Source organism: Populus trichocarpa, chromosome 10 (genome assembly GCF_000002775.5).
Source record: "Populus trichocarpa isolate Nisqually-1 chromosome 10, P.trichocarpa_v4.1, whole genome shotgun sequence".
In the NCBI taxonomy this organism is placed as follows: domain Eukaryota; kingdom Viridiplantae; phylum Streptophyta; class Magnoliopsida; order Malpighiales; family Salicaceae; genus Populus; species Populus trichocarpa.
In genome coordinates, this window is record NC_037294.2 from 20,292,437 (window position 1) to 20,312,084 (window position 19,648).

Consider the following 19,648-nt stretch of genomic DNA (forward strand, 5'->3'; position numbering starts at 1 on the left):
GGAGTGAAGTGTCGAAATACAAGAAGACATTTATCATTTATTGGCTTCCAAGACATTAAAGGTTTAGGTCCAGACACTGTATTGTGGTATATAGCCATCCTACACGTGCTTGGCAAAGATTGCCTCAACAATACCTTGAGCTATGGGATGGTAACATTCACGAGCTTCAGCAAACACTCTCTTGGCCAAAATCTTCTCTTCTTCGTTTCCGGGGCCTTCAACAAGACCACTGTAGAGTAGGCGGAGGAAACTCATCCTCCCAACTTCCTTCAATGTTTTCTCCACCTCACCATAGTAATCTCTGCACCTGGAGGAGATAGCCAGTTGGAGAAATGCCACTTTCACCTCATAGTCCTTGGATTCCGACAGCCTATAGCGAGCATCCAAGGCTAACACCTGCATGTTGAATTACAACAATTAGTAAAATATAAAGAGTAGCTAACTGGTCAGGTTTTAAATTTGCTATTGAATGGTCACAAGTTTGCTTCTGAATGGTCACGAGTTCGAGTTTCTTTAGAGTCATTAGAGGTTTACATGGTTATTAACTTCAGGGCCCGTAATATTAGTTAAGGTGCAAGGCCTAGATAACCACGTTAATAATAATAATTAAAAAAAAATTATAACAATTAGTAAGACATGTTTGTTCCGCATGAGCGCTTGTTTGAAGCTTAGCACGCCAAGGTAAAAACCTTGACAATTGACACGTACACCAGCTCCCAAACGAGGCAAAGATGTACAAGAATTTTACAGAGATCTAAATGGTCTTTAGCATGGGTTCCCTCATAATGAGAGAGCACATGCAGACGTGGAAATACAAAGTAACTAGGAAATAAAGTTTCAAGAAATTAAAATTACTGCAGGCGAGAAACTTTTTGCAACAAGAAGGGAGGGGGTTAGCATGGGGAAATTGATAAGAGAATCAAGTCATTACCTGTGAGGCTTCAACAGCTCTGGGCAGGTTCTTTAGGTACAGCTCCCATTCCTGCCCTTTCCAGTTAGCAACTTCATCCTCTCTCGGCATCCTCCCAAGCTTAAAATCCTTTGCAAGTGATGTAATCTTTATATACAAGTTTGAAACCGGTTCATGAGCATCTGGAGGGATGCCAGTGCCCTCAGTCCATAGCTGAAGGTCAATATCTTTCTCTATTCCGTGAACATTGGCTTTCAGGAAATCAAGAAATGTCTCTGTGTCAATTGACTTGAACTTGAACGTGGCGATATATTTCTTGAGGAACTCGTCAAAAGCAGATCTTCCAATCTAAGAATCTCAAGGGTAAAAACAGAACCAGTAAGAATATTACTGTTTGAAATATCTCCAAGTTCAAACAAGAAATAAATCAATATACCTGATGTTCAATGCGCCACAGAAACTGGAAACCCTTCTCATATGGCACTCGAGAGTACATGTCATCTGGGTCCACTCCTTCCTGATTGTTTTTTAGCTTAGTGAACTCCATGTTGTCCTTGAACCTCTCCATTTCCTCATTCAAACCTCTCCAACCAATTCCAATATTCAGAGCAGCTATATCTTCGCCTTGCACGACCTCAACAATTCTCCTCTCCGCATATGTTGTGAAACCCTAGTTTCATAATCAGAAACTTATAACTCACAAGGAGCAAAAATTGCTGAGCACGGCACAAGAATAACCATGGGCTATTGGAAGTTTAAGAGCACATAACACATGGAAATTTATCCCAAAATTAATATATCAGAACCATCTGCTAATAGTTTCCCTCATACAACACAGAGAGTTAAAACATGTCCCTCTTGAACACTTCGACAATCATAACAAACAATCAGCATTACAAAGGAACAAAGCAATTAAACTAGCATGAATTCCTCAATGCCATATTTTATAAAAGAAAATTTATTGAACCAGTAAACAAAATCAAACAATTTTCGTAAATAAAGTCAACCACAAACAGACACTGAGAGGCAACACATTTGGTACATCAGATAAGAACAAATACAAAGGAAAATGAAATAAAATAAAACTCCATTAAGCATACAAAGAGATACTATTTGAGGCGGCCATTAAACTGATACTGAATCACGAAAAAGAAGAAGTCAAATAATCAAATCAAATGTTAAAAGCAAACACTCACTGTACCTCATTCAACCAAAAATGCTCATTATTCTTGTTAGTGATCAAATTCCCAGTCCAACTATGAGCCAACTCATGCGCCACAAGCCGTGCGCCACTCGCATCCCCTTTAATCACTGTAGGAGTCAAAAACACCATCCTTGGATTCTCCATTCCAGCATATGGAAAACTCGGTGGCAAAACCAATAAATCAAACCTCTCCCAATCATACTCACCAAACAACCTCTCCGCTTGCCTAATCATCTCTTCAGTTCCTGCAAACTCCCTCGCAGCTGCATCCAAAACCCCATCAACTGCCTCCGAATAAACCCTAGTCCTCGGCCCCACCTCTCTAAACCCCAATTCCCCAACAGCAAACGCAAACAAGTACGGCGGAATTGGCTGTTCCATTACAAACTCCTCCACAACCCTCCCTTCCTCGCACCACAACGACTTCAAATCAAATCCAAATCCAGACTCCTCATTCGTCAACACCCCATCCAAATCAGTACCAACAGGGTCATGACAGTCACAATGCCTAGCAGACATAACAGCAGAAAGCTCCCGCGGAAGATTCAACTTTGCAGAGTAACAAACACGCGCGGCAGGCGTATCCTGGCAAGGAAAAACGGAGCGCGCGTGAACAGGGTGGCATTGGGTGTAGACAAAAGGGTGAGTTTTGTTGAAAGTTTGGGGCGGAGAGAGCCATTGGAGGGCCGAAGAGGAAGGGGAGGTGGAGTAAAGGATGAGAACTGAGGAGTTGTTGTCGAGATAAACGGTAAGGAGTCGCCCTTTGATGGGGTGTTCAGAAGAGGAGAGAGTGAAAGGGAGGGGAGCTAGAGTTGCAGGGTCGAGGATTTTGTGGATGGTGAGGGAGCGAGTGTCGAGAGAGAGCGGGCCAGTGTGTGGGGTTTGGAGGGTGAGGAGAGCGGTGGCGTGGATGGTGGAGGAAGGGAAGTGGAAGTAGAGAGTGAGGGATACGTGGGTGGTTAGGGGGTGAGTTGAATCAGTGAATGAGTGAGGATCGATCATTGCGGGGTTTTTTTTGGGCCGTGAGAGGGAGGATTAGGAGGTTTTATTTTGATTCTTTTTGAGGAATCTGATTTTGGGAATGGGAAAATAACGATTTGGGGAATAATAGAAGGGAAAGAAGGGATGATCTGGTGCTGTTTGGGTACGAGCAAGGTATCCATGAAAAAGAAAAGAAGAGAATCAAGTCATCAAAACTCAAGAGTCAATACTGTTGACTATTTCCTCGAACGACATCTAATAGGGGATACGAATGACAGGTCATATGATCTGAGACCTCCCTCCCAACGACAAGCAAAAGGGACGACGCCTCCGCCCTGGGGTTCTTTCTGGGGTAAGAAAATGAACGAGACTCTCTAGATGGTCAATACAGGGCGGTGCTTCATATCGATTGGACATTTCGGGCATGGATTCAAGATCAGTCATGCACTCCGTGATCCTAGAGGCATATGGAAGGGATGCCGAGATGCAGCATGCTTATTCTGCTGTCAACAATCAACCTAGAAATGGTCCCTCCTCGTGTGTGCTTAACATGAATTCAGTGTCCGCAGGTTTACTCGAGAAAATTCATATTGGGTCGAGAGATGCTCTTCCTATCGATTGACATCAAAATCTGGCTAACAATCATCTGGAAGATAATTTCCTTTTGCCCGAGGAAAGAAAAGGGTTTCTTCCATATCAAAGATGATGAATAAAATGGAAATAATATAAATATTGTATCGAAACACCGAAAGGGTTACTTCCATTTCTAGACTGGCATTTTTTGGATAGGTTGAACTAGGAGAGGCAAATAGAGAAACGAAGACTGATTACAGTCATTAAAAAAAAAAAAAAAAAGGAGAAAAGGACGGTGCAATCGATGAAAGCAAAGCACATAAACGATGGTAGAATTCTACCAAGTCTGAAAACAACTTGTAATGTTTGTTTCCAAGTAGAAGACCAGATGAAGGCTGCACTGAACGATTTCTTGAACAACTCTCAGACTTGAGAAACAAAGTTGTAAATTTGCAAGGTTGTCTGTGAATATTTCCTTGTCCACAAGCCACTTCAATCTAATCAAACTGTTACACATCACTTGCTTCGATTCAAAAGAGAATTGAACATGCACACTAGGATTGGCATGGAGGAGTAACTATTGACATTTCCCAGTTACTACCATGGAGAAAACCCAAGGAACGGAGAACAGATTAGAATTGCATCGCAAAAGTTATTTGACAGTGATGATGCCATGCCGGGTTCTTACAGAAGTCTCAAACTCATGGTTTTCGCAAGACAATTACTGCATGGTTTCCTTGTATCGTTTAGCAGACAAAGCCTCTTTTGATCGATGGAATATACACTCATGGCATCGCAATTTACAGAGACACAGCTATAATTCCTTGTTGCGGATGCTCAAGAAAGAAGATATGACCCTTCTTTCTAGAAACAACTGTCCCAAGAAATAAATTTACAACGCAATGGACATGTCATAGAGAAAAGATGCCCTGACTCGACTCATCAAACACAGGCATTCACTGTGTGGATCCTTATCAGGAAAATTAACTATACTGTGCTCTTCAATGCAGTTCCAACCCTTCAACAGCACACCTCTATGCATGAAAAGTGGCAGTCAATGCACGACAGGATCATGTCTGCCAGCTGTAACCACCTCATCTACTTTCTAAATTCAAAGGACTCGCATCATTAAAAGAAAAGAATTGTTGCCTTGCCTTTGTGACTCTTGTACTAGAAGACCCCTCCTAAGTCCTAACTACTACTACTACAACCAGAAGTGCCTCGTATGAAAACAATCAACATTCAGATGTCAAGTCTAATGACATATGCTCCTATAATCCCAAAGAACCAGATTCCTTAAACAGCACAAAGCAGAATTGAAGGAATACCTTATCAAGGTTAACGCATTTGTCTCAAGCACATATGCTCTTCAGGCACTTGAATGACATCTAAAAAAACCATAAATGGTATGCAACACACAGCTACATAGATTCCTTAACAAACTAGTTACTGTAGGACCTAGAGAAACACGCATGGGTATGTAGAAAGAATCCCCCAATTCGGCAGCCACGATCAAACCAGGTAGAATACACAAAGTATACTGCACACACATTTTCCCAATATACCAAGTATATTGGCACAACCATAGATTTGGCTCCAATAACCAACCAAAAATCACAACAGGGAAGCAGCATCCCAAACACACAAAAGGGGTATAAAAATCAAACTCACAACAAGAAAAACAATGCCAAAACATCCGCTAAAACAAATTCGTTAAAATAAAACCATAAGAAAATGACAGCCTTGTACTAAACTTCAAGACAATTATTAAGGTTCCAATTTTACAGATCCTACAACTTCATTCACACTTTCGTATCCAAAAATAGAACGTTTAATCATTAACTTTACTACAACAAATCAAAAACAACAAAATGGCGACCTTTCAAACAATACACTTACATCACATTACATTGCATCCACTATTGCCCACCACTCTCCTCCTCCAATTTCTGCACATAAGCCTTCAAAACCATGACAACATCCCTCGCTGGCGCCTGTAAAGTACCCACCAATCCAATAGCAGGACCCTGTAAAGCTCCCAAGATCTTAGCATAAATCTCAGCTCTAGACGGCATAGTTTCAAGTTGCTTAAAATCATCGGGCCCGTAAAACTTTCCTTCAAAGACAGCCCCGGTGAAATCATTCTCCAACTTCTTTTCCTTCTGAAAATCCCTATAAGGCTTTAAAGCTTCAGGTATCTCTTCGGTATGCACAAAAAGCCAAGCATTCATTCCTGTCATACAAGGTTTTAAAGCTTCCCATGGAGTGCCTTCAATGGCCTTATAAACCAAGGTGTTTTTAGCTACGATGAGTTTTGATGATTCAGGCAATGATCTTCTAAAGTCTTGAAATTGTTTGACTGTGAAGCCTGTGTATTTTATAGCTGCTAAGAGGTAGCAATTTTCGAGCTGGGTTTTGACTATTTCTACTGTTTCTTCCTTTTTGGTGCGGGAAATTGCGGATTTGATGGTAATGGGTCTGTGTGAAACGGAGGTTTTGTGGGTTGTGGGGAAGGAAAGGGAAAATGGGTTTGAGGGGCGAAAATGGGTTCGGGAAAGAGGGGGTTTCGAGGAGGGGAAGGAGAGGAGACCGGTGGTTTCCATGGTGGTGCTATAAGACTAGAAGAGGAGGAGAGTGTTAGCGCGTGCTTTTGTGGCTTATCTTATCATCGTCAGTTCGTGTTTTGTGTTTTGGTGTGCACAGAGTGGATGATGGAGAAAAAACGGAGGGTGAAAATATTTAAAATAAGGGGTGACTGTATTTATTTATTTTATTTAAAAAGGCCACTTAATTTTTCATTTACTTCTAAGCTCTAGCTCCATTTTCTTTTTAAAACTCCTTGAGACCAAATCTCACTCTTATTGGGCATCAAAGAGACTAATTATATCCAAACTAATTCACAAAATTATTATTTTATTAAAACATTGAATAATTAATATGAAAAATCATTTGGGTGACTGCTTAATTGGTTTTAATAATCAATTTGTTTTCTCGCATCGAATGTGATAGCCAAAATGGTTCCCCACTTCCACTGCGGCATTTAAGTGGCCGCCGGCCGGCATCAGTATCACTACTCAGAGATAACTGAGTAAAACTGTGACCTACAATCCAACTAGAATAGTCTCCCCATTAGGATGGGATTGAATTTGAAGATATGGGAGAGGACTGGCCTCATGAATTGGAATTTCTGTTCAAAAAATCTAATGCGTCCGCTGTTTTTACCACAGTTAATTGTGATATCTTGGCTAAGTTTGAGGGGAAGAGAAATTGGGTCTGCTCTCTGCATTCTTAATTTTCAATCCCAAACAAAACCAGTCACACCCAATATCCAATCCTTCAGAACAAATGCAAAGAAAATCTGGCACATCCAATATCCAGTCACCGATGTTCCATTTCTAACCCATCAGTTTAAAATATTCCAATCTTACCCATGTAGTTTCTAAAAAGTTTTAATACCACCACTGAACGTTAATAAATCTACGGGAATTTAAAGGATTGCTTGCCCTTTTAGTTCTTGGAGGTTTTACAATTTGGCCGGCCCTTTTAAATATTCCAATCACGGGGCTATACACGGTGCATGAATGCAGACTCCCTCCCCTTCTTGTGATTATCCGGTTATTGTAATTTATCTGAATTACGAAGGAAAATTTTTGAAAGATGTCAAAAACCTCGTGAGATAAACGAGATAAAAGGCAGGATTTTTGTAAGCTGAAAAGGTCTATCAGAAGCTAACCAAGAACATTACAAGTTAAAAAAAAATCATGCGACAAATATATCGTTTCTCTTTGAAATGGTCATAGTATTTTCCAGATCATTCACATAGTTGCGACAGCACGCCAAGCAGAGAGCCATGGCATCAGGAATCAGATGCTGATTTCGGCGAATCTCAGGCTTAAAACTTTTTTTTATATGTAGAAAATAGCTTCAAAACTTTCTTTTATTGATTTCTAAAATAAAGGTTTTGAATGGATTGATTCTGAAGGAAAAATGGAGCAGGTTGCGTCACAGAACGTCTATGAAATACACTCCCTTTCAAGAATATAGTCCACTGCCTCTTCAACAGTATCAATAACCTGCACAATTGAAATACAGATCAGGCAAGACAAATGTACACTAGTTCTTGAAATACAGTATCAATAACCTGGGTAATTTGTCAGTGGGGAAACGTGTGATCCCATCATGTTTATGAATATTAATTTACAGCATGCAGAAAGTTTCATCGTTTGACTTGCCAGATCTGCAGGAAACTCTGCATGGTTATGTTTCCCGCGGAAAACACCTGTCCTTGTTAGGATAGAAAACCAAGGATGTCCTGCCTGAAAGAGAAACGAAACAATTTTCTTTTATTCTCAACATGTGCATGGGGAATGCCTAAGAAATTGGTATAGAAATCTTATGTGCTCCACCAATAAAAGCTACAAGGAATAGGCAGGACAAACCTGTTGTGCACCTTTAACGTCAACTGAAGGATTGTCACCAATCATATAGAGAGTTTTGAATGACCGTAACCCAGAATCTCCAGGTTCCTTAAAATTATCACTATGATAAGATGGCTGAAGTTGCTTCAACATAGCTTCGGCATTCTTAAATACAAATGGATCAGGCTTCCCAAAACAAACATACTCCAGTGGATTATAATGAATTCTGCAAGCAAATACCAATTAACAGACATTATATATATATAGTGGAAAACCCGAAAATAGTACTAGGTCTTTCTTTCATCTATCGCGAGCACCATAAGAGAGACATGTTTAGCTGGTCAATGCTAGTGGTGGTTTCTTCCTTCTCAATTTTATCAAATCAACTCCTTCAAATGTCTTATCCTGGTATTCATAGTTCTTCCTAGAATTATATAGTTCTGATTTTTCTGTGAAAACTACCAAATTTCTCTGACTAAAATAGTTGCTCAACTAAGAAATACAAAACGATCCAACAACAGCAGAAAATTCTGAAATCATGGCTTAGTACGACACAAAGCTCATAGTAGCCCTATTCTGAGATCAATTTAGACATGGAAACCCCAGAGATCCATTGGCAAAACCACTAAGATTGATGCAATCCTATTTATTACAAAGTGAAATATGATGAAATTTCATTTTAAATGGCCGAAGACACTGAACTTACCTGTTGAAGACACTCTCCAGAGCAATTCTGAAAGCACCCATTCCAAGTCGATTAGAAGGAAACGCAGCCTGTATATCAAATAAGCTGATTAGGTGATATAGAATCCCATGTTTCCATAACTGAGCAGAAAAATCATTAAAGCCAATTTCCACAAGCAATTATAACTTGTAAGAGACAACTTTATAAGAAACAGTCAAGAAACAGAAGGAGAGTATTTAAGAAGATGGCACAATCACGTGCAATGTGGATTTCAAAATCAAACATACTGGTCAGATGATCCTTCAGAATAAAGGTAGCAAAACTTCTTGCTTATAAGTTTTCATTCACTTCCATTCAATTCTAAAGAAAGAGTTGTGCATTGGAGAATCCAACTTAAAGCCATTTGAAGGAACCTACAAGTTACAACCAACTGTTAATATCTAACAAGCAGGACTACCAACCTGGTATTCGAGATCATCAGCGGCAAAATATAGAGGAGGCTGGGGCTGATGCCCATTCTCCTGTCCAGGAAGACCTCCACATCTTAAAACATCACAGAGAACCTAATGTAGTTCATTAGTCAGGGCAGAGCTTTGTTAGGTACATATGGCTAAGTTATGCTAAATCCAATTAAATGAAATGCAGCGAGACAAAAAGAAAAAAAAAACTCCATTGAGTAAAATTTATCACATAGCACCAATTAAATAAATATGATAAACTTCCATTCTTTTTCAAAATTTACAGCAGTGTTGAGAACTTTTCATGCAAGGGTTAATAAAAAACCTAGCCTGTTACTATCAACAGTACCACACTACAATTTCATGATATTTTTAGATGTCAGCAGCATTTTGATTGATGATTTCTTCTGATTCATCAGTTACACTAGTTCTCATTTCTGAACATGTAACAAATATATTGCAATACAAAAGAGTTGCTTCTCAGGTCAGCCACAAAGTTTTTGGTTTCCTGACTCAAAAATAGTACAATTCAATATCTAATTGATGAACTGCAGACTTTGCAAAACAAAATATGGTTAAAACTGCGATTTGAAATTATATCCATACACAACACTTGGATAACTGATGGTAAAAAAAGGAAGTGAATTATAACATGGACAGCACTTGATAGAATTTGGAACAATCAAATTTAAAGGGAGCTACTATATGGAGCTCAAAAGATACAGTGACTGGCTTATATTACATGACCAAATGAAAAGGAGAAATACCTGAATGTCCCTGCCCCAATCTACAGGATCACTAACAACAAATACCGCCTTAACTGTTTCAGAAGAAACGTCATATCTCGGCACTGTATTCAGGGTGAGACTGCTCCTATCCAACCCCTGCTTAGTTGTCCACTTTTTGTATTGAGCCAGAGGATCAATGTTTTCAAAACAGGATGCATACTCGTCTAAGGATACAACTTTTCTGCCATGAAGAATAAATCAGGCCATATGGAATGTGAAGAAGTCTTGAAATCTAGGAATAACAAAATGATTAGGGCATTACAGGGACCTTACTTGAAACCATACTCAGACATTACTACAGCAGGTTCTCCTTTTCCAGTGGCAACAATGAGTTGATTCTCGTATCTGAGGGGAAGCAAAAAACAGAGAGGGGGGGGAGCACAATTGACATCACCACCTTAAAAATATTTTGGATTTCATTGACACTTCAGAGGTGAGAATTGTCGCAATACAGATAACAAATCTGGAAGTCAAATAAATCTACTAGGTCAATGAAACCTTTTTCCCTTGGGATGGCTCCTTTTAACTTATCTGCTCTAGCTGCATTTCCCTAGTTCATACCTTGGTTTAGTCATAAATTAAAGTGGGCAGGCAATTATATTGATTTCTAAAGTTGCAGCCAGTCCTTCCACTCCAACATGTCCTTGAGGAGATCCTATTCCACATCTCCCGCGCTGGAACGACACATCTCATTTATAATTTGTCAATGACAGCAATGTGCTTAATATATTAACATGGTATTGTGGTAACCAGGTTGAAGATAAAGGAGAATGGGAGGTCGATGACAACAACAGCAACAAAAAAAAAAAAACTAGGTAAGTTGCGGGGAACATGTCATTTTTTGAAATTGAAGACGTGCATAAAATAATAAAATAAAAAAACCTCAAAATCAATAAATATACATATACCTTTCCATGAAACTTTTAAAAGGTGAGTGGCCCTGTAAAACCTGTACCAGGAAAAAGAGACAGCTATGCAAAAGGTTCCACAGTCAAACAATGGTGGGCACGGATAGTAAAAAACAAATGGCAACGAGTAAATCATATAAAAATAAAATCCCAAAGCAATACCTGAGAAGGTAAAATCTTTACTCCAAGCAGTTCGCTTAACTCACTAGCTCTCCTCGATTCCGGAATGCCACCTCCTGATAAAATATAAGATCATAAGAATATGCAATTAGTCATTTGACTGCTCTACTGTTCGCTCTAACAATCATATTTCTGCTTTGAGATTAGGATCTAAACATTACTAAAATTCATATAAATGCAGGCAGCGGGCCATCGATACCTACACTGTTTCATAGATTCATTACATGAGGACCATAGCAGTCATCTTCTTTTACAAATAGCTAAAATAAACTATTTTTAAGCTAGTGGATGACAACATTTTAGAAAATAATTATTGAAATAGCTCACCATTTGTCAGGAACAAAAAGGGAACGTTCAAGTTTCCTGCAGAGTAAGAGGCAGTAATCACAATTAGATGCAGCTAGCATGTATGCACGATGCGTATAAATACATGTGTTCATACAAATGCAGATCCGTATAGAGTACCAGAATCTCCGTATAATCTACGCAGAGCTTGAGGAGAGCCGCCGGTGGGATCTTTACCTCGAAGAATAACGCCATCGATATCAAAGGCGATTCCAAAAGAGGACCTGTGAATTGTAATCACCGAAATTTCCAAATTAATTTTCTCTTAATTTCCATTGTTGTTATTGTACAAACAAAGGTTTTAAGGATTGGTTAGATGAACCGTCGTTTCTGCCCTGACTGGAGCTGTGAGGAGAAGGAACGCGAGGCCTGATATTGAAACAGAAATGGCGCTGCTTTGTTTTTTATCTGGGGAAACCCAGACGCTACCGTTTTTTGGAATCTCATCTCTCTCTGTATCTCTGTCTCGCTTCTGGTACAGAGGTTAATTCTCGTTAAGAGAGGAGGCAAGGAGCCTTGTGGCTGTAATGCGTCGTGGTTTTGTGTAAACCACAAGCACCACGAATCGTCGACGAAAAACTAAAATCGCCGCCCCGCTTTATCATTATTTTCCTTTTAATTTATTTTTTTTTATCTTGTTCAGTTTTATTGCATGCTTTGGAATATTCACTGTGTGTTAAATTAGTTAAGATTTTATTTTTACTGGATGTTTTTCACTTGATTTTAAGGCATTTACATGGGAATGTGGTTTTTGGATAGGTGACGATGCCAAGCCTGTATCATGTTATGTGAGGTCTGTGCTATTGTCAGCCTTTACTTTTCTGTTATCAGATAACTTGCATGTATTTTGATTAATTATTCAAGATTTTAAAATTAATAATTAGATAAATTTTTAATAAAATTTTAAAAATAAATCAGATTTTTTTTTTTTTTTTTAGCTACGGTGGTGTTAAATTGACTGAAATAGCCAGATATATTAAGATGTTGTAAGGGAATAATTTTGTCCCAGTGAAAATTGGAAAAATCCTTTCTGGAAGCAGTGGAGAGGAAATAATATGGTTGGTTTTGGGTTTTTGCCCGAATGAGGGTAAAGACTGCCACTACCGACATGCACTTCCTCCGGGGTATGTTTTAGAATCTCAAATGAAGGCACTCCCGGAAGAGGACGATGACAAAATCCCCATTGAAGAAGCGATTGAAAATCAGGTGATGATCATATTGGTTTTCGTTAGCTTTTACATTGTGTCCCATCTTTCTAACTATTTCAAGATATTTTTATTCTACATTCAAAAAATTCAATTTATTTTTTAAAAATTAAAATATATATATAAAAATTGTATCACCCATTAAAAAAAAAATTATTTAGTATTTATATAATAAATTTTAATACACTATAATAACTAACCAGGAATGGATAATCAGCACGCACGCGTGAGATTGAGCTAAACAATAGAAAAGTCTTTGATTGCCCCCTTGATTAGCATCTCAATCTTTTGAAATTAATTTTTTAACTGGTATAAAATACTACTTTTTTATTTTAAAACTTTTTTTAATGGTTTTTTAATTCTCTAATTTATTTATTGTTACATGCTAACAACAATTTATATATACCATGCACTTTTATAATTAAAGGGTGCCAAAAACTATTGTATTTTTTTTATACCTGCAAAACTTGCTTGTATTTTTTTTCGTTCTTGGTGTAATTGTTTTTGCGACCTTTGTTTTAGAAAAGAAACTCGTTGAATTTTTAAAAATCAATATTGGTAAACTCTTTAAATTTTATTTTCTTTGTGTTATTCACCTTATTTTCTTACAAAATACTTCCTTCCAGTGCTTTATAGGAAAGTTATTGGTGTTTTTTTTTTTTTGCCGAGTTTTAATTATTGTTTACGTTCTATTTGTGAAGTGTGTGAGATTAATAGCTTCAAGCTCAAGGATTCTAGATCATAGTTATTAAATCTGAACCAGTCTAACAAGTTAACTTGATAGCTAAACCGATCAAGGTAAGATAAAAACCGTTCAAGGCAATAACTCAATCAATTCAGGTAAACTCGGACGCGACCAAATGTGTTTTTTTTCAATAAAGAAAACGACTTTTATGCACATCTAAAACGAAAACGGTACCCTATTTGGACTTGTGCTGTATGTGCTGATTCCATGACAAGCTAACATATATACATATATTATTATATCTTCTTGTTCCGATTTATATACAGATTGAAAGCCGGATCACGAGCAAGCATGTTAGTCAAATGGTGGAAGAATGTTTTGTTGATAAGAGGAAGAAATGTATTGTATTTTTATTGCTTACCTCGTTGATGGGCAGACGAGGCTTATATATAACATGTACACAGCTCTATTTGATTCGAACAAATCCAAACGAGATCTAGTATTCTTTTTTATAAGTGTGGTTTTTTTTTATATATTTTTTTTAGTTATTTATTAACATTTTTTAAAGTTTATTGTATAAATACTAGAATAATATTTTATTTTTTCAACTTGGGATTTACAACCTTTTAGTGTGTGTGTTCTACATTCACAAGAAAAAAATTAAGTTTTTTCAACGTGGGATAAAAAGCTTTTTTATTTAAATACTTTAACTTAAAAAAATAATATAATATATTTTCAATATAGAATTTGAAACCCTTTAATATATAAACTTATGTTTATAAAAAAAAAGTTGTGTCTTTTCAATATGGGATAAAAAAAAATTTAGTTTAAATACTTCAACTTAAAAGGATAACATAGTATTTTTTCAATTTAAAATAAAAAAAATTAAAATATTTTTTTAAACTTTATTATTTACAACATGTATAATCTATATTCACATTAGTTGTTTTAAAAAAAATTTATATGAAATATTAAAATTTTAAATAAATTTTTCAAATTTTATCTAAATTAACCTATAAAATTTAAAATCTAGTTTTTTTGATAGAGCCAATCTTTATATCAGAAGAGAACGTTTGGTATTGCGTTTGTACCTGCGTTTCGTCCAAATTTGATTATTTTTTTTTTTTTTGCTAAAATTGAGTGCGGTTTGTACTTTTTGGATCGTTTTGATGTGCTGTTGTCAAAAATGATTTTTAAAAAATAAAAAAACATCATTGACATGTATTTCAGCACGAAAAGTACCCGCAATCACACTGTCATACACGCTTTTTTAATAACTATGCTTCTCACCTCTTCGTGCAATGGAAGAAGAAAAAAGCGGAAGAAAGAGAGGCTGGCGAGGCTGCTCAGCGAGCAGAAAGGCCAAGTATCTAGAGTTTTTTCAATTCAGGTTTTGGTGTTTAATGGTCTATGGTTTTCTTGTGTCTAGTTTCAGGCCAGTGTCAATTCAGTAGCAGGACCACGTTAACAAGGGCGGTTGTTGAAACGGAAGAGGCCCTACCTGACGGTGATGGATTCGATGAGGAGCTGGATTTGGACGAGCTGGAAGCGAGCTTGTCAAGAACATCTATTAAAATCCATGGGCCTGGTATTGAATTCAAGGCTTCATCAGAGGGGGTAGGGGAGGGGGGGAGAGAGAGGGACAGTTGATGGAAAAGTCAATATGCTACCAAGAGACAAGTGTGCGAGAGTATCAAGTCCACGTGTCAATAGAAATGATCCACGTTTAAAGTGGGGGCATTTTTCTGTTATTTTCACTTGCGACGTATCCATATTGATTGTTTTTTATTGTAGATTTTTGTTTCCCATCCACACCATCTTATGAGACCAATAGAATTGCATTAATTGATGCATGTGCTCCTCTTCCGTGATGGAAGTATTTTTATCGGGCCAGACCAGTGCTGATCTGGTTAAAAAATCAGATCTCTAGATATATTAATTGATCTAAATTAACTTGAATTAACATTTAAAAAATTAAAATTTTAATATTTTTTATAAAAAAATTAAGAAATAATCTATATAAATATAAGCTAGCCATATTATAAATAATAAAGTTTAAAAAATTATTTCAAAATATTTTTTATTCCACTTTAAAAAAATATTATACTAGTATGATATCATTTTAAGTTGAAGTATTTAAACAAAAAAGAATTTTTATTCTACAATAAAAGAACATAATTTTTTTTTATAAACATATAACATATATGTTAAAAGGCTTTAAATCCCACATTGAAAAAATAATATTTTTATCGTGAACATAAAATATATACCCTAAAAAGTTTCAAATTTAACATTAACTTGTCTCAACCGAGTTCTACTAGGTTGTTCGGGTCAACTAGATTTTACCATGATTTTATTCTTATTCATTCTGATTTTTTGACTTGCCTGAACTGATTCAACCACTAAATTAACTAGATTCTGCATCGATTTGCCAGTCTGGTCCGCATTTAATAACATGAAGAATTCCAATTGATTAGATATCACGGCACCCTATATACACGGAGGCCGGTTAAGCGCATGATAACTTTCAAAGTCACCACATAGGCCCACTGAGCAGTAAGATCCTTCTCAGGCCCTGCACTCACAATCCCATGTTCGATGAGAGGCATGGTACCTGAAGCAAAGAAAATTAATATAGTAATTGGTACATGTGTATAATAAATATGCAACTAGGTACACTGTACCAACAGATTTTAATTTTTCATTTACTTTCTCAGATAATTCACCCGTGCAAAAGTCATTTATATAAAAATTAAATGGCATAAAGGAAACAAAAATAATCTAATGGCTAGAAAAGAAAATTGACATAACAAGAAAAACAAGAGAAGAGATTAAAAAATAAAAAAAAACATTAAAAACATACTAGAATTTTAATGATAAAACTCCTAGTATCATTAAAAAAATATCGAGATAAATTTATGGACACTATAATTGATATCTTTTCAACAACACTTAAAATGTATCATCAAAACTTCAATATGTTTTCGTCATCTTATTCTTTATTTATTTTTTTTCTTCCTTTTTGTTTTTGCTTTTTTTTGCCAGATCAATTTTTTTTTGTACTCATTATATTGTTTTTATTTCATGCCATTGAATTTTTATAAAAGTACATTTTAACCTTTACATATGTAAATTATTCAAGAAAGAAAAAGAATATTTGAAATTAATGGAAATATTGTTTTCTACCTATTCTAGGAAAAAAAACTCCAACTACACACCTACATTGAAGAGAAGTCGATGGTCGCAGTTAATCAGCGATCGTTGACGTGTACAAAAGGGCCATTCTGGTTTTCTACTTTCGATTCTTGTATTCTACTGTCGCTGATCGTCTCTTTGACACGAGAGACGCTGGGAAATTCTACGTATTAATTACATCACTTTGACATCCCCCCCCGGTTCTATTTCCCATCGTTAATTTATCGCTTGTGTAATAATTTTTAAGAAATGATCTAATTAAAAGAGAAATTCGAAGCTTATCTCAAGCTTCAAGGAAAGATTCGAAGGAACAGTACTCTATCTAGAAAATAAGAGAAGGAAGAATGCTCTTTCCTGGGCAACCAGTAAAATATACATGGGGATAACAAGACAGAAGACACGTAGGGCCCCTTCATCACCAAATCCAATTTCGTGGCTGGCTTCTACTACGAAGACCCGGTCAAAACAATTGACATGGATAATCGATTACTTTTGTTCTGGAACCCAGATTTACGCCAGATGGTATTAGGATAAACACAGAGCTCGAAAGCATAATGCTGCTGGCTTATATTCACTACAATTTAAAAATAATTTACTGTGTCATATTCCATACAACTTGGTCCTCTAGCTTGAGTGAAAGCAGGAAATCTAGACGAGCATTATTTCATGCAGAAACCAACCATGAAGAAGTAAAAGTGCTGTCATTTTAAAATTGAAATTCAAAGCATGAAGAAATCCTCTTGCAGGTCCACATACATTGTACTGGATCATGCAAGTTTGACAGCGACTGAAAGGGATCTCGAATGGTGCTGGCTGGGTTTGAGCCACGCACAGGCTAGAGATTTCGCAGTGCAAAACAGAAAGCAAGACCTGGGAGATGAGTGGATGACTATAGTGGTAAATGTGCCTGAACTTTTTGTTAGAGTCGGTGTCATGGCTCAGGTGTTGTTCCAATTCGAACCCAGTTCATTGGCGAAGACAAAATTTCTCTGTTAATATTAGTCAATTTGAGGATACAGTGAAATGTTGCTTGTAGGAAGTGGGATTCGGAAAATTAAATGGGAGGGGGAACGTCAATCAATGAATAATAATTATTATACCAAAAAAAAAAAGAATAATAATTAACTACAATGGAGGCGCACTGGAAGCCGGAGCAGGGGTCTTACTGGTGCTGACATGGGGTGAGTGATGCAAAGACATGAGGTCAGAAAATTTGCTGTCTGGCCGCAACCGAACCAGATTCCTTCGTGAAACTCAATTCACATAGAACCCACCCAAGTACTGAAAAAACATGCTGGTAGAGGACTGGATTGGATTTTTTTTTAGAATAATAATTTTATTAATTTAAATGAATTATAGGCAAATCACTGCTTTAAAGATTATTTATCATTTAAAAAGATAACTAACAACACCAGCAATATATAAAAAGAAATTTCAACTATAATTTATTCTTTCAAGTATTTAGATGATAAATAAAACCTTATAAAATCTTAAATCTTGGATCATCCATGTAATAATTGATTCCATAATTAAAGTACTATAAATTAACGGAACCGGCCGAATGGATTGGATGGATTAAATCAGAAATTGCAAAATCAGAGATTGGATGAATGGATTGGATTGGATCATCCATGGGATTTGAAGTGTTTTTTTTTTTTTTTTCACATGGACCCACAAGTCCATTTCAAGTTAGTCAAGGTCCCATTGAAATAATTTATCTTCCGATAAGGAATCTGCAAGTGTGCTTGGATTGCCTTCCTAGGCATCGGATTTGAAGTGTTTTTTTTTTTCACATGGAAAAGGCAGAATGATGGGCCCCCGTATTTTTTTTTTTTCCCGTAGCAACATCACCTTCTAGCCATGGAATATTGGTCAAGCACAAATTCCAACTTTGAACGTTGATTCTTCAATGATGTGAAGTTGCTACTCGTCATACCACACACCTCTCTCTCGACCAATATTGTAGCCTGTAGCACTTGGATGCTAGCTGCTGTGGTTAATTATGTGATTTGTTTCGTTTTTGTTCTGGGTTCGATCTTTTATGTATATGTTTGTTATCTTTGTGATGCCTTATCTGCTCCTGAGCTTGCAGGATATCCAGTGGACCGTGGAAAATAGTCGTGATGCGCGTAAGCTGGCCCGGACACCCCACGTAAATCAAAAAATAAAATAAAATTGTAGCCTGTAGCTGATTAGTGGGGGAGTAATGAAACTACAGAAGAAATTATATGGTTTTTCAAGTGTTCATTGGCTGATGGGCAGATAGAACCGAAAATTACACGATACAGATTGTCCAGTTAAAAGGAAAACTCAAAGCTTAAAACTTAACTTAAGCTTCAAGGCAAAATTCAAAGGATTTAGCACTATACATGAGTTTAAACAGGAATAAAAAAAAAGATATAATAATTTGTTATAAATCTATTTTTAACATGCCTAAAAATCCCTCCATTTATTATCATCCAAGGCTTAATTGGATTTCAAAACATGGAGAAATTCTTTGCAGGTCCGCATACATTGTACCAGATGATACCTGCCTTTTTCTTTTTAGAAAATAACGTTGCAAAAAAGGGATTTCGAAGGTGCCGAAACAAGCCAGAAACCATAAATTTCTCATACATTGATTTAAACTTTGAAGTGTTTTTCTACATGAACTGAGCTGGTCGGGGTTTATTTTTTAAAAAAATCTGGTCCGTGCCCCCTTAATTTCTTGCTGCATCGCCTTCAAGTCAGAGAAGGCTGGTCAAGCTCAAACTCCTCTGAACGCTGATTCCTTCTCAATAAACACATGCCTTTCTCGATAAATATTGATACATGCACGCAATAAATTATATTCAGGTCGATGTATTCCACGAATCACAGGAAGATAGATGTTTTTGCAGTAAGGATAGAGAAGGAGGGCATTAATTCTCATAATTCTATCCTCAGAGCAGGGGACAAATGGATAGAAAAGAAAGGGAAGGGAAGACAGTAAAATCTTTCTGTACACTAAAATACCAGTGAAAAAGACATTTTGATGGCTACTTGACAATTTCTTCGAAATATTTATCCACATCCATCGCGTCAAAAGAACTCGAAAGTAACCGTCGAAAGTGTCACTTTTTCTATGCCTGTCC

The 19,648-nt window shown here is 36.8% G+C and overlaps 3 protein-coding genes across 4 annotated transcripts; all 3 read right to left on the minus strand.

Annotated features, from left to right (window-relative positions):
* Window positions 1-17: 17 nt before the first annotated feature.
* On the minus strand, window positions 18-3,344 carry LOC7458629 (leucine aminopeptidase). The gene is made up of 4 exons (XM_002316300.4): window positions 2,112-3,344; window positions 1,347-1,580; window positions 932-1,258; window positions 18-396 (listed from the first exon to the last, which is right to left on the minus strand). Exons 1-4 carry the CDS (start codon window positions 3,114-3,116, stop codon window positions 100-102), a joined length of 1,863 nt encoding a protein of 620 aa, XP_002316336.1. The 5' UTR covers window positions 3,117-3,344; the 3' UTR covers window positions 18-99.
* A 2,019-nt stretch (window positions 3,345-5,363) lies between these two features.
* On the minus strand, window positions 5,364-6,397 carry LOC7458630 (50S ribosomal protein L10, chloroplastic). The gene has a single exon (XM_002316301.4). The coding sequence runs from the start codon at window positions 6,269-6,271 to the stop codon at window positions 5,588-5,590; it is 684 nt and encodes a 227-aa protein (XP_002316337.1). The 5' UTR covers window positions 6,272-6,397; the 3' UTR covers window positions 5,364-5,587.
* Window positions 6,398-7,430: 1,033 nt separating this feature from the next.
* On the minus strand, window positions 7,431-12,062 carry LOC7458631 (uncharacterized protein YKR070W). 2 transcript variants are annotated; one of them, XM_024609972.2, is made up of 12 exons: window positions 11,773-12,062; window positions 11,571-11,674; window positions 11,433-11,468; window positions 11,088-11,161; window positions 10,926-10,966; window positions 10,291-10,362; window positions 9,997-10,198; window positions 9,233-9,334; window positions 8,793-8,860; window positions 8,108-8,312; window positions 7,901-7,984; window positions 7,431-7,741 (listed from the first exon to the last, which is right to left on the minus strand). In XM_024609972.2, exons 1-12 carry the CDS (start codon window positions 11,895-11,897, stop codon window positions 7,682-7,684), a joined length of 1,173 nt encoding a protein of 390 aa, XP_024465740.1. In that variant the 5' UTR covers window positions 11,898-12,062; the 3' UTR covers window positions 7,431-7,681. The 2 variants fall into 2 exon arrangements, with proteins under 2 accessions (XP_024465740.1, XP_024465741.2); XM_024609973.2 differs by lacking the exon at window positions 11,773-12,062 and having other exon boundaries at window positions 10,291-10,414; window positions 10,926-11,161; window positions 11,571-11,609.
* Between the last annotated feature and the right edge of the window lie 7,586 nt (window positions 12,063-19,648).